Source organism: Oncorhynchus mykiss, chromosome 12, assembly GCF_057628025.1.
Source record: "Oncorhynchus mykiss isolate SJ-2025 chromosome 12, ASM5762802v1, whole genome shotgun sequence".
Taxonomy (NCBI): Eukaryota; Metazoa; Chordata; class Actinopteri; order Salmoniformes; family Salmonidae; genus Oncorhynchus; species Oncorhynchus mykiss.
The window spans coordinates 27,549,839-27,563,235 of NC_143033.1; the positions used below are offsets into that span (position 1 = coordinate 27,549,839).

General features: G+C 39.8%; 1 protein-coding gene across 3 annotated transcripts in view; it reads right to left on the bottom strand.

Annotated features, from left to right (window-relative positions):
* ar-alpha (androgen receptor alpha) overlaps positions 1–13,397 on the bottom strand; it is a 57,398-nt gene that overhangs the window by 39,230 nt on the left and 4,771 nt on the right. For all 3 annotated transcript variants that reach the window (XM_021622396.3, NM_001124184.1, XM_090191319.1), the window contains 1 exon segment: positions 1,500–1,651. In XM_021622396.3, the coding sequence (XP_021478071.3) occupies positions 1,500–1,651 (152 nt within the window).

The window sequence follows — 13,397 nt, forward strand, 5'->3', positions numbered from 1 at the left end:
TCTCAAGCTCTGTCAGGTTGGGTGAGGAGCGTCGATGCACAGCTATTTTCAGGTCTCTCCGATCAGGTTCAAGTCTGGGCTCTGGCTAGGCCACTCAAGGACATTCAGAGACTTGTCCCGAAGCCACTCCTGCATTGTATTGGCTGTGTGCTTAAGGTCGTTGTCCTGTTGGAAGGTGAACCTTCACCCCAGTCTGAGGTCCTGAGCGCTCTGGAGCAGGTTTTCATCAAGGATCTCTCTGCACTTTGCTCTGTTCATCTTTCCCTCGATCCTGACTAGTCTCAAAGTCCCTGCCGCTGATAAACATCCCCACAGCATGATGCTGCCACCACCATGCTTCACTGTAGGGATGGTGCCAGGTTTCTTTCAGACGTGACGCTTGGCATTCAGGCCAAAGAGTTCAATCTTGGTTTCATCAGACCAGAGAATCTTGTTTCTCATGGTCTGAGAGTCCTTTAGGTGGCAAACTCCAAGCGGGCTGTCATGTGCCTTTTACTGAGGAGTGGCTTCTGTCTGGCCACCCTACCATAGAGACCTTATTGGTGGAGTGCTGCAGAGATGGTTGTCCTTCTGAAAGTTTCTCCCATCTCCACAGAGGAACTCTAGAGCTCTTTCAGAGTGACCATCGGGTTCTTGGTCACCTACCTGACCAAGTTCTTTCTCCCCTGACTGCTCAGTTTGGCCAGGCGGCCAGCTCTAGGAAGGGTCTTGGCGGTTCCAAACTTCTTCCTTTTAAGAATGACAGAGGCCACTGTGTTCTTGGGGACCTTCAATGTCACAGAAATGTTTTGATACCCTTCTTCAGATCTGTGCCTTGACAAAAATCCTGTCTCTGAGCTCTACGGACAATTATTTCGACCTCATGACTTTGTTTTTGCTCTGACATGCACTGTCAAATGTGGGACCTTACATAGACAGGTGTATGCCTTTCCAAATCATGTCCAATCAATTACATTTACCACAGGTGGACTCCAATCAAGTTGTAGAAAAATCTCAAGGATGATCAATGGAAACAGGATGTACCTGAGCTCAATTTTGAGTCTCATATCAAAGAGTCTAAATACTTATGTAATGAAGTTTTTTTTAAATATATATATATAAAAAATAAACTTAATTACGTGTTTTATATATATATATAAAAACAACGTAATTACATATATATATATATATATATATATATATATAAAACATTTGCAAAATATTCTAAACCTGTTTTTGCTTTGTCATTATGGGGTATTGTGTGTAGATTGATGATTTTTTACATTTTTTAAAATCAACTTTTGAATAAGACTGTAACGTAACAAAATGTGAAAAAAGTAAAGGGATCTGAATACTTTCTGAATGCACTGTATGTTTTTGTTCAGTGTAATACATAAAGACATTATTTCCAAAAAGCATGAGAGGTGGCTCTGACATATGGATCCCATTTCCACCATTAATGCTCTGCTCTGTCTTCTGTGTGGAGAGGTGCAATGGCATATTACTTCATTAAGTCTTACCTTCTGCGGCTCTCTTGAAGAACACTTTGCAGCTGCCACAGGTGAGTGCTCCATAGTGGCAGCCGGATGCCTCTTCTGCACAGATCAGACAGGTCCTCTGGGGCGGGAAGAAGAACTCCATGGGGTACATGTGGTCGCTGCCACCCTCAAACCTTTAGGAATATAGTAAAGGCTTTTAGAAAATAACAAAAACATATACACAAACAGTACCGTATTAGTCAACAGCATCATTCAATAAGTATCTGAGTTCCTATTATCTTCTGCCTCTCTCTATTGCCACTACATACACTCTGATAAGGTGTTTCCTGCCATTTTAACAAAAGTAATATAATATATGCTATTTAGCAAACACTTTCATCCAAAGTGACTTACAGTCAGTCAGTCATGCATGCATACATTTTACATGTGGGTGGGCACGGGAATCAAACCCACAACCCTGGAAGTGCAAGCGCAATGTTCTCCCAACTGAGCCATACAGGACCATGAGGTGACCATGAACCTAATGCTTGAGGCCTGTATTTTTTTCTATAGGGGTTAAACCATTGAGAAAGGACTAGTGGACTTGTCTAAAATATTCAAATTCATCAAAACTATCATAGTATAACTGCAGAGCTTCATTGTCCACATGATAATTGACAAACACAGAGCAATTGCTCTGATGAAATTAACATTATGCAAGGCACGTCACATAAGCAAGTTGATCTTCTGCTAAAAATAAACATGGTTAGCTATAAGCCACTGACTTAGAAGGGGAAAAATGACCAACACCTCACACAGAAGCTGACTGCCAATCTGGACCATAGTCCATGATCAAAATGAAACGTGATTGCCTCTGGCTGGCATTCTATAGGACTCCTCACATTGAGGCCTCAGGTGCAATACTACTACCATCAAGTGCATCACCTAGTCGTGTGGTTCTATAGAAATAGTGAAAAGGGTAAATCCATTTGAATTGAATCACCCCTTTTGACTTGAACGAAACCTTCCATACATATTTGCCCATTGTAGAGGTGTTGTAAATAACAAGGAGGTCTGCACACTCTTTAAGCTCCCAATTCACTGCTTTATTGACTACGTTTCCATCGGAAACCGATCTTCTTCAGTTTTTTTTGTTTGACCTGGCGAAGATTAGTTTCAAATGGAAACATAGGCAATAAAGTGGTGAATTGGGAGCTTAAAGAGTGTGCAGACCTCCTTGTTATTTACTAGTATTCTTTATTAGCACCTATGTTTTTTAAGGATGTGCATATGACCACAAACCTTGCCATTGTAGAAGTGCCCAGAAAGTGACTTTTTGAACCTGAATGCCAAAACATTCAAGAGATAAAGGTGCTCAAAGTTGACCTATTTTGCATACCCCACCCTACCATGAAACATCCATGTCTTCATCACTGGAAAAGATAAACGGTTGAGACTGATATAATTTAAAAGCTTACAAACAGGGTTGTCAAACTATAAGATCATTTCTAGAGAATTGTATTTTTTTTATTTATTACATTTTAACAATTCAATTATCTACAAAAACATAAAATTCATATTCACATGTTGTAGCTTAGACCCTACTTTACATTATCTAAGGTTTTTGTGTTGTGCCTGCCATCGGTTTTGACATAACATGCTCTTGAATACAAGGTGGGTGCTATGTTTTGGCTGATAAATGTACTAAAATGGGAATACAAATAAAATGTGAACTTTCAAATGATACCACAAAGATGGTTGGAGGTCCACACATCAGAGAATATTGACTTGAATGGATATATCTGTTGTTTTAAATGTTATTGTCAATCCTCCATAGGAAACCTATTTAAATCATACTAATATAGATAATAGAATAGACTTGACCATTTAAGTTGACATACAACGGGTGGATCTGTGGTATAGTAATTAATTAGTTGTTACAATGTCAATTAAATTTAAATGTCAATAGTGTACCAGCTACATTGCAATGGTCTGAAGAGATAGGTCCATTCTATGATGTCACATCCTGACCTTAGTTCCTTTTTTATGTCTCTGTTTTAGTGTGGTCAGGGCATGAGTTAAGGTGGGCATTCTATGTTTTTGTTCTATGTTTTGTATTTCTATGTTTGGCCTGGTATGGTTCCCAATCAGAGGCAGCTGTCGATCTTTGTTTCTGATTGAGAACCATACTTAGGTAGCCTGTTTTGCCACAATGTTTTGTGGGTAGTTTTTTTCTGTGTCGGTGTTTACCATACAGAACTGTTTCGTGTCATTCAAGCGCTGTTGTTTTTGGTCATTTAGTGTTCTGTTTATTTTATTAAACATCATGAACACTTACCACGCTGCACCTTGGTCCTCACCTTCTTCCACCAACGACAGCCGTTACATGTGAATTATATTTCTATGATTGAAATGACACCCAATCTGTATTCAAGAGCATGCCGTGTCTTAACCGATGGTGGGCACAACACAAAACCTCAGCTGATGTGAAATAGAGTGTAAGCTACAACATATGCAAATATGGAGAAAAATCTAATCTGAGTTTACGTGTTTTCAATCATTTATGTTAAAGGTTTGTAAATTACAATTTGTATTCCTTTATATACATATATTTTTTAAATAATACAATTGATTGACAACACTGTGTGAGCTTTTAAATGATATCAAACTTATTTTCCAGGGATGAAGACATGGATGTCTCATGGTATGGTAAAGTATCAAAATGGCTCAACTTTGAGCATCTTTATCTCCTAAATGTTCCCTTTCTGACCACTTCTTACATTAAAGTTGTGTTTAAATCAAAAGGGATGCTGATTTAAATCAAATGCATTTAACCAAAATTGTATTTTATGAACAGATCCAGATTTATTGAATCATTTTCACTTTTCTCCCTCTAATTCACAGTTTCTAAGTGAGATCAGAATTTGTCTGATCTCCCATTAGAGCTGGACAGAGGGTGTGATGAGAGTGTGGGAAAGGTGAGAACAGCAGTGCCTGGGCCAGGGGGGCAAGAGGGGTGCTCTACTGCAGACGTGAGCACAGGAAGAGATTGGACAGTGTGTACAGACATAACTATAATTCAATGACACGTAATGTAAGATGTCAAGGCTCTATATAAAAAAGGCAAGGACAAAGCTTATAACCAATCACCAAAACAGTCATCTATACAGTATCTGCAGTATGCTAAATGCTAAATGGCCACTCGGTCAGAATCTAGAGTAAGAGAGGTCAGCTGTAAGGGAATAAAGCACAAGGCTCAGTTTTGTCATAGTTACCTCTGAACAGCTATCAGTGGCTTAATATTTCATTTGACATGACTATATACAGTTGAAGTCGGGAGTTTACATACACTTAGGTTGGAGTCATTAAAACTCACTTTTCAACCACTCCACAAATTTCTTGTTTACAAACTATAGTTTTGGCAAGACGGTTAGGAAATCTACTTTGTGAATGGCACAAGTAATTTTTCCAACAATTGTTTACAAACAGATTATTTCACTTATATTCCACTGTATCACAATTCCAGTGGGTCAGAAGTGTACATACACTAAGTTGACTGTGCCTTTAAACAGCTTGGAAAATTCCAGAAAATGATGGCTTTAGAAACTTCTGATAGGCTAATTGACATCATTTGAGTTAATTGGAGGTGTACCTGTGGATGTATTTCAAGGCCTACCTTCAAACTCAGTGCCTCTTTGCTTGACATCATGGGAAAATCAAAAGAAATCAGCAAAGACCTCAGAAAAAAAATTGTAGACGTTATCCACTTTTGCAATAAACATTTCAGGGAAATAGTTAGAATTCTTGGAATTCCAAAATGAGAAGTGCATTTAGGATAGGTGGCAATACTGCAGGACATTAATAAGTTGATGGAATATCCTGTGGATGTCAACATGGCGTATTAATGTGAATGTATAGGGCATGCATGGCAAGGCAGGGGTAAACAGAAATGATCAGAAAAGCTGAATAATTGTATTTCAGACAGGTTCTGACCATTTTGACTATTCATAAAACTCTATTAGGCAAAACATCTCCACTTATAAATTGTATTGTTAAAATCATCAAGGATTAAAAAAGTACGTAATTTTATATTGGAACGAATCTTACTCCTCTGAAATTACCGTTCAGCCTAACTGTCAAAGACTTGTAACCACAGAATTCTACTGAATCAAAGCGGATGTCCTTTGTCAGGGAGAGCCTGGACCAAAGTAACACGTGGCGAAAGTAACACGCCCATTTTCTCAGATAACACAGAAGCTAGAAGGGTGTAGTCAAGTCAGCACGTTCCTAATGTGGAGGATGAGCTCACTGCAAAGAAACAGCCTAGTCCCACCATGTTTCGCAGAGTTATCAACAAAAAGTGGTTATGAGCGATGTATGTAAAAAAACGGACCAGGAAGTGTTTTTTTGGTTGTAGAGTTGAGTTATTTAAGGGTCCAAACATATGTCCTTTTCTTAACCCATCTAGTGACTAAATGACAGCATAGGTTTCAAGTCTTGGGTGTTAGCCTGGGAGAAGCTACAGGGGAGACGGTTGGGAAGACACTAACACACTGTAAACGAATGACTTTTAATCCAATCAAATAAACGTTCAAGCACAGGCCATTGTCTCCTCTAGTTCATATTGCTTTTATAATGTTAGCAAAACATTAACTGACTGACTGACTGAATGTTTGAAAATTGTATATGACATCATTAGAATTATGCCTTAATCAATTGACTTGATGGCTCAGCTTCTCACATAAGCTTTTATCGACAGGTTAGTGGTTAAAATACATATCTTTGTGAATCTGGGGGTCAATTACCTTATGTCAAGCCATGGAAATGTGATAAGCATGATATGTTTGCAGTTTGTAAAGAGAATTAAGATGTTTCTATCAAGACACGAGGAGTGTCCATGACAAGGACAGCTGGAGTGCACCTGATTGGTAGATCTAAGCATGAACAGTCATTGAAAATGGTGAAAAACATATCCTACTACATTCCTATTAAAGTGAGATGAGAAAATGATGGTTAATGTAGCTATTATGTGATCCATTTTAGTCTGATTAATATTGTAAGGCAAAATATTGTGGTTGTGCAGCATTGCTATGTTGATGGTTCATTTTCATACATTTCTAACCTATAGCATTATTGTAGCTCCCTGGTACACAGAAAATACCCGAGCTCTGAAGCAAGCTTCCAGAAAATTGGAACGGAAATGGCGCCACACCAAACTGGAAGTCTTCCGACTAGCTTGGAAAGACAGTACTGTGCAGTACCGAAGAGCCCTTACTGCTGCTCGATCATCCTATTTTTCGAACTTAATTGAGGAAAATAAGAACAATCCGAAATTCCTTTTTGATACTGTCGCAAAGCTAACTAAAAAGCAGCATTCCCCAAGAGAGGATGACTTTCACTTTAGCAGTGATAAATTCATGAACTTCTTTGAGGAAAAGATTATGATTATTAGAAAGCAAATTACGGACTCTTCCTTAAATCTGCGTATTCCTTCAAAGCTCAGTTGTCCTGAGTCTGCACAACTCTGCCAGGACCTAGGATCAAGAGAGACACTCAAGTGTTTTAGTACTATATCTCTTGACACAATGATGAAAATAATCATGGCCTCTAAACCTTCAAGCTGCATACTGGACCCTATTCCAACTAAACTACTGAAAGAGCTGCTTCCTGTGCTTGGCCCTCCTATGTTGAACATAATAAACGGCTCTCTATCCACCGGATGTGTACCAAACTCACTAAAAGTGGCAGTAATAAAGCCTCTCTTGAAAAAGCCAAACCTTGACCCAGAAAATATAAAAAACTATCGGCCTATATCGAATCTTCCATTCCTCTCAAACATTTTAGAAAAGGCTGTTGCGCAACAACTCACTGCCTTCCTGAAGACAAACAATGTATACGAAATGCTTCAGTCTGGTTTTAGACCCCATCATAGCACTGAGACTGCACTTGTGAAGGTGGTAAATGACATTTTAATGGCATCGGACCGAGGCTCTGCATCTGTCCTCGTGCTCCTAGACCTTAGTGCTGCTTTTGATACCATCGATCACCACATTCTTTTGGAGAGATTGGAAACCCAAATTGGTCTACACGGACAAGTTCTGGCCTGGTTTAGATCTTATCTGTCGGAAAGATATCAGTTTGTCTCTGTGAATGGTCTGTCCTCTGACAAATCAACTGTAAATTTCGGTGTTCCTCAAGGTTCCGTTTTAGGACCACTATTGTTTTCACTATATATTTTACCTCTTGGGGATGTTATTCGAAAACATAATGTTAACTTTCACTGCTATGCGGATGACACACAGCTGTACATTTCAATTAAACATGGTGAAGCCCCAAAATTGCCCTTGCTAGAAGAATGTGTTTCAGACATAAGGAAGTGGATGGCTGCAAACTTTCTACTTTTAAACTCGGACAAAACAGAGATGCTTGTTCTAGGTCCCAAGAAACAAAGAGATCTTCTGTTGAATCTGACAATTAATCTTAATGGTTGTACAGTCGTCTCAAATAAAACTGTGAAGGACCTCGGCGTTACTCTGGACCCTGATCTCTCTTTTGAAGAACATATCAAGACCATTTCAAGGACAGCTTTTTTCCATCTACGTAACATTGCAAAAATCAGGAACTTTCTGTCCAAAAATGATGCAGAAAAATGTATCCATGCTTTTGTCACTTCCAGGTTAGACTACTGCAATGCTCTACTTTCCGGCTACCCGGATAAAGCACTAAATAAACTTCAGTTAGTGCTAAATACGGCTGCTAGAATCCTGACTAGAACCAAAAAATTTGATCATATTACTCCAGTGCTAGCCTCTCTACACTGGCTTCCTGTCAAAGCAAGGGCTGATTTCAAGGTTTTACTGCTAACCTACAAAGCATTACATGGGCTTGCTCCTATCTATCTCTCTGATTTGGTCCTGCCGTACATACCTACACGTACGCTACGGTCACAAGACGCAGGCCTCCTAATTGTCCCTAGAATTTTTAAGCAAACAGCTGGAGGCAGGGCTTTCTCCTATAGAGCTCCATTTTTATGGAACGGTCTGCCTACCCATGTCAGAGACGCAAACTCGGTCTCAACCTTTAAGTCTCTACTGAAGACTCATCTCTTCAGTGGGTCATATGATTGAGTGTAGTCTGGCCCAGGAGTGGGAGGGTGAACGATAAGGCTCTGGAGCAACGAACCACCCTTGCTGTCTCTGCCTGGCCGGTTCCCCTCTTTCCACTGGCGGAGGTCTTTGTGGGCTATACTCAGCCTTGTCTCAGGATGGTAAGTTGGTGGTTGAAGATATCCCTCTAGTGGTGTGGGGGCTGTGCTTTGGCAAAGTGGGTGGGGTTATATCCTTCCTGTTTGGCCCTGTCCGGGGGTGTCCTCGGAGTGGGCCACAGTGTCTCCTGACCCCTCCTGTCTCAGCCTCCAGTATTTATGCTGCAGTAGTTTATGTGTCGGGGGGCTAGGGTCAGTTTGTTATATCTGGAGTACTTCTCCTGTCCTATTCGGTGTCCTGTGTGAATCTAAGTGTGCGTTCTCTAATTCTCTCCTTCTCTCTTTCTCTCTCTCGGAGGACCTGAGCCCTAGGACCATGCCCCAGGACTACCTGACATGATGACTCCTTGCTGTCCCCAGTCCACCTGGCTGTGCTGCTGCTCCAGTTTCAACTGACCTGAGCCCTAGGACCATGCCCCAGGAATACCTGACATGATGACTCCTTGCTGTCCCCAGTCCACCTGACTGTGCTGCTGCTCCAGTTTCAACTATTCTGCCTTATTATTATTCGACCATGCTGGTCATTTTTGAACATTTGAACATCTTGACCATGTTTTGTTATAATCTCCACCCGGCACAGCCAGAAGAGGACTGGCCACCCCACATAGCCTGGTTCCTCTCTAGGTTTCTTCCTAGGTTTTGGCCTTTCTAGGGAGTTTTTCCTAGCCACCGTGCTTCTTCACCTGCATTGCTTGCTGTTTGGGGTTTTAGGCTGGGTTTCTGTACAGCACTTTGAGATATCAGCTGATGTACGAAGGGCTATATAAAATAAATTTGATTGATTGAATTTGATATTGGGAGTCCCATTGGGCGGCGCACAATTGGCCCAGGGTCGTCCGGGTTTGGCCAGGGTAGGCCGTCATTGTAAATAAAGAATTTGTTCTTAACTGACTTGCCTAGTTAAATAAAAGTTAAATAACTATTTTACCCTACCCACCCCATCTAACCAGTTTGAAATGAAATTCACATTCAATAAATAAATGTCGCCTAGGTGAATGACTACTCCACATGAGCAAAATAAGCTATTCTGAATTTGATATAACAGGAGGCTGATATCAAGAATGCTGCCCATAAGCCAATTGGAGCTAATAGCCATATGGTTTGTAAGTTCAAAAACTGACGCAAATAGCACTTAGACATTTTAGACCTTGGAATCCACATAATATTTTACACTGCAGGTGGTGTGTGACTTTGACATGCGAATTGTCATTAGCACAGCACTTTCATGCTTGAGGTGCAATTTGGAGAGTCATTTAGAATCTCAGGTAAATTCATTGTCTCATTTAGTGAGTGGATCAGATGGTTAGGTTAACAAAATCAGCAGTGGAGTGCTGACCATTAGTGCATCCAGCCCTTTGTCCTCAAAAAGTGTCGTCGCCCCCCCCCCCCCCCCCCCCCCCCCCCACACACACACACACACATACACCTCAAATGACGAAACAAATTCAAAACAACCTTTCCCAGTCATAAAGCCCAGTGCATTGCAGGCTGCCACCTGCTTGTGTTGTGGGTGTATAAAAACAATGCCATAATGAGCCATGGGGCCAAGGAAGCAACATCAAATAGGACGAGAGGGATCTGAGGCATGAAGCCCACTCTTAGTCCAGTGGGGAGTGAGAGTGATCTGAGAGATGGAGTGGTGGAAGCCACCTCTGGCAAAGATGATTCAACTTTACAGCCAGACAATTCTGATGAAATGCCACAGGCATTATTAATCCTACACTTATTGGGAGTGATGGTGGAATAAACACACATATAGTAACAGTACTGAGCAAACAATATGCACTGAATGCACTAACAGCATCGCAATTGACATACTCTAGAGAAAACTCATTAAAAACACCAGCATTTCATGGATAGAGTTAGTTTTAAAGCAAATGTTATATCGTTTTGAATAGCGAATGCAGGAATATACATTTTATTGTTGTTTTTTTCAATGTAACTACAAACTCAAACCATCACCCTGAAATGTTAAGTAAATATGCTCAATGTGGTGGTAACTAATAGTTTTTTTTTTTTTTTTACTGAAACTTACAGTGTAAAGAACTATACCGCCTGTGTGATATTGGTTGGAAATCCGTCCGGCTGCTATAATGTGGAAACGATAGAACATCATCTTCATTAATAGTTACAAATATGCAAATATGCCTCTCATGACATGGTGATGACAGCTAAAGGTAAGGAACAGTCCAAAAAGAAGTGTTAGGTGCCAGTGACTGCTTAGTAAGACAAAAATCTATTTTCACACCAAACAGAGCATAATTGCTGCAACAGAAATTGACAACATAATTGACCCTTTGTCTAACAAGCCTTTTATAGGCCTATCTTGTTCTTCCACACTTCCATATTCCACATATATCCATATTCAGTCACTGTGCTGAGCTTTTTGGAGCCACAGTATATATTCTCTATAGATAATATATTATTACTGACCAATTGTAACATGTATCCATAGTACACCGTAACATCACATGGTTGGTGAATTATCTCTGATGTTTGTATTTACTTCCATAGTTGGATGAAGCCTGATCAGACATGCTTTGTTATAGTTCCAGTTCGTAAAAAAAATACACCATTGGATAATACATTGCTTATAAAAGCATCCTATAGAGCAGGGGTATTCAACCTCACCTGGTTGTCTAGGTCTTCATTGAAAGGGAAAAAATGAGTGTCCTTGGTCTAAATCAGTCTACGATTAGAGGGGAATGCAGTGGAACTGGCTTCGAGGTCCAGGGTTGAGTGTGAGGGCTATAGAGGAAGCTATAACAATTAGCACTCATGTGTAATTGAAAAGGCATGGTCTGGATGTCCCTTCGTAGTTATAAACTGGCTATTGGGATACTTCTAGAACTGTGAACACACCAGAGGGGTTACTGTTTATGTTGACTAAAATACAAATCTTAAAAGCACTCAATGTGATGTAATAGGTCTATGTTTGGTATAATTGTAGTTGCTGCTGTTATATTGCAGATCAGAACAATGTACGTGTTAATGCCACAATGTGAAACATTTTCTGACAAAGACAATATTACTGTCTATGGGGTAATTGAATAAACAATCAAATTCACATAGGCCCACTATAACTGAGCCCTAGCTTGAGTTCCTATCAGACCATTTAAAAATGTATATAGATGAGCTCTCCAAGTCAGAGAAAGATATTCTAAAATATGGCCATGTGTATGAATAATGTGGGGCTGCTGTCAAACGGGCAGTAAAGTAGATTACCAGTTAACTCATGTAAAACTAGATCTCTATCTCATGACATTAATCAAAGTAGTGCTAAATGTAAAGACTTCTGACAATGTGGAAACGAGGAATACCGTACACACAAGCATGCAAATCTAGCGTTATTGATACCCATTACAATACATGCAACTGTTTGATATAAATTCCATACCACTTCAATATCTTAAACATCTTGTAAATGCAAATACAAAAATTCAAAACTACAGGGCAAAATTAATCAACAGGTAAGGGCATCAATGATGCACTATTATCTTGAGTTGGAGAAATATTACTCCCTGTAACAGATATTATGGAGATGCGTATTGTCTAAGTCTTTGTCTTCTGGTTGGGAATAATTGAGCTACAGATTCAAACATGTTTGAGATTCAAAAATGCTTTCTCATGGGCAGGAAGGAAGAATGTTGTTTATAAATCTCTTGTAACTAAATTTAAATGAAGGGGCCCACGTCTCATATGATCATGTTAGTAAATGGTTTATACTGTAAACAAGATTTTATAGCATTTCTTGTTCTGAATATATGGGAATTGAGATACTCAGTAGTCATTTTTGGAGTAAAAAAAATGTGACTGGACCGATAACAACCTTCTCCCTCCACTCAGTGTTAGGGTATGCAGTGTCTTGTGTGTAAGATAAGAAAGTCTGCTCATTGAATTCTTACAGCCCCTCAAACGCCTACCTTCACAGAGCCTGTACATCAGGGATCATCAACTAGAGTCGACTGCGGGCTGATTTTTCCTTGAGTGGTTGTTCAGGGGGCCTTAAAATAATTACAAATAATTTGTAGACTGCAAATTGACAGCAAGAAGCCCAAATAGATACATTTGACTAAAACATAATCATTTCACACCTGCTTACATTTGTATACAATCACGTGTCTCTCTATTATGTGTGGAAATACTTTGGACCAGATTTTCTAAATTAATAGCACTTGGAGCTGATTTGCTGGCATTTTTTTAGGTTATAAAAAATCTCAGAAAACGTTCTAAAATGTGTCTGGCGGTCTACCAGTTGGGGAACCCTGCTCTTAGGAAAAAAGATGCTATCTACAACCAAAAAGGGTTCTTTGGTTGTCCCCATAGGAGAACCCTTTGAAATCCTTTTGGGTTCCATGTATAACCCTTTCCACAGAGGGTTCTGCGTGGAACCCAAAATAGTTATTATACCTGTAACAAAAAGGGTTCTCCTATGGGGACAGCTGAAGAACTCTTTTGGAACTCTTTTTTTCTAAGAGTGTAGTCTGTATATATAATGTATTTCTCTTATTATATAGGCTACATGACAAGCTCTTGAAAAATTACAGGTTCACTTTAAGGTTGAGACATTGATTTGACTACCTTTGAAGGAAAATAATGTACACCATATACCCTGTGTGGTCCAATAAGGGCTCTATTTTGTGTCATTCCATCCATCCTACTACACCAAACACCAA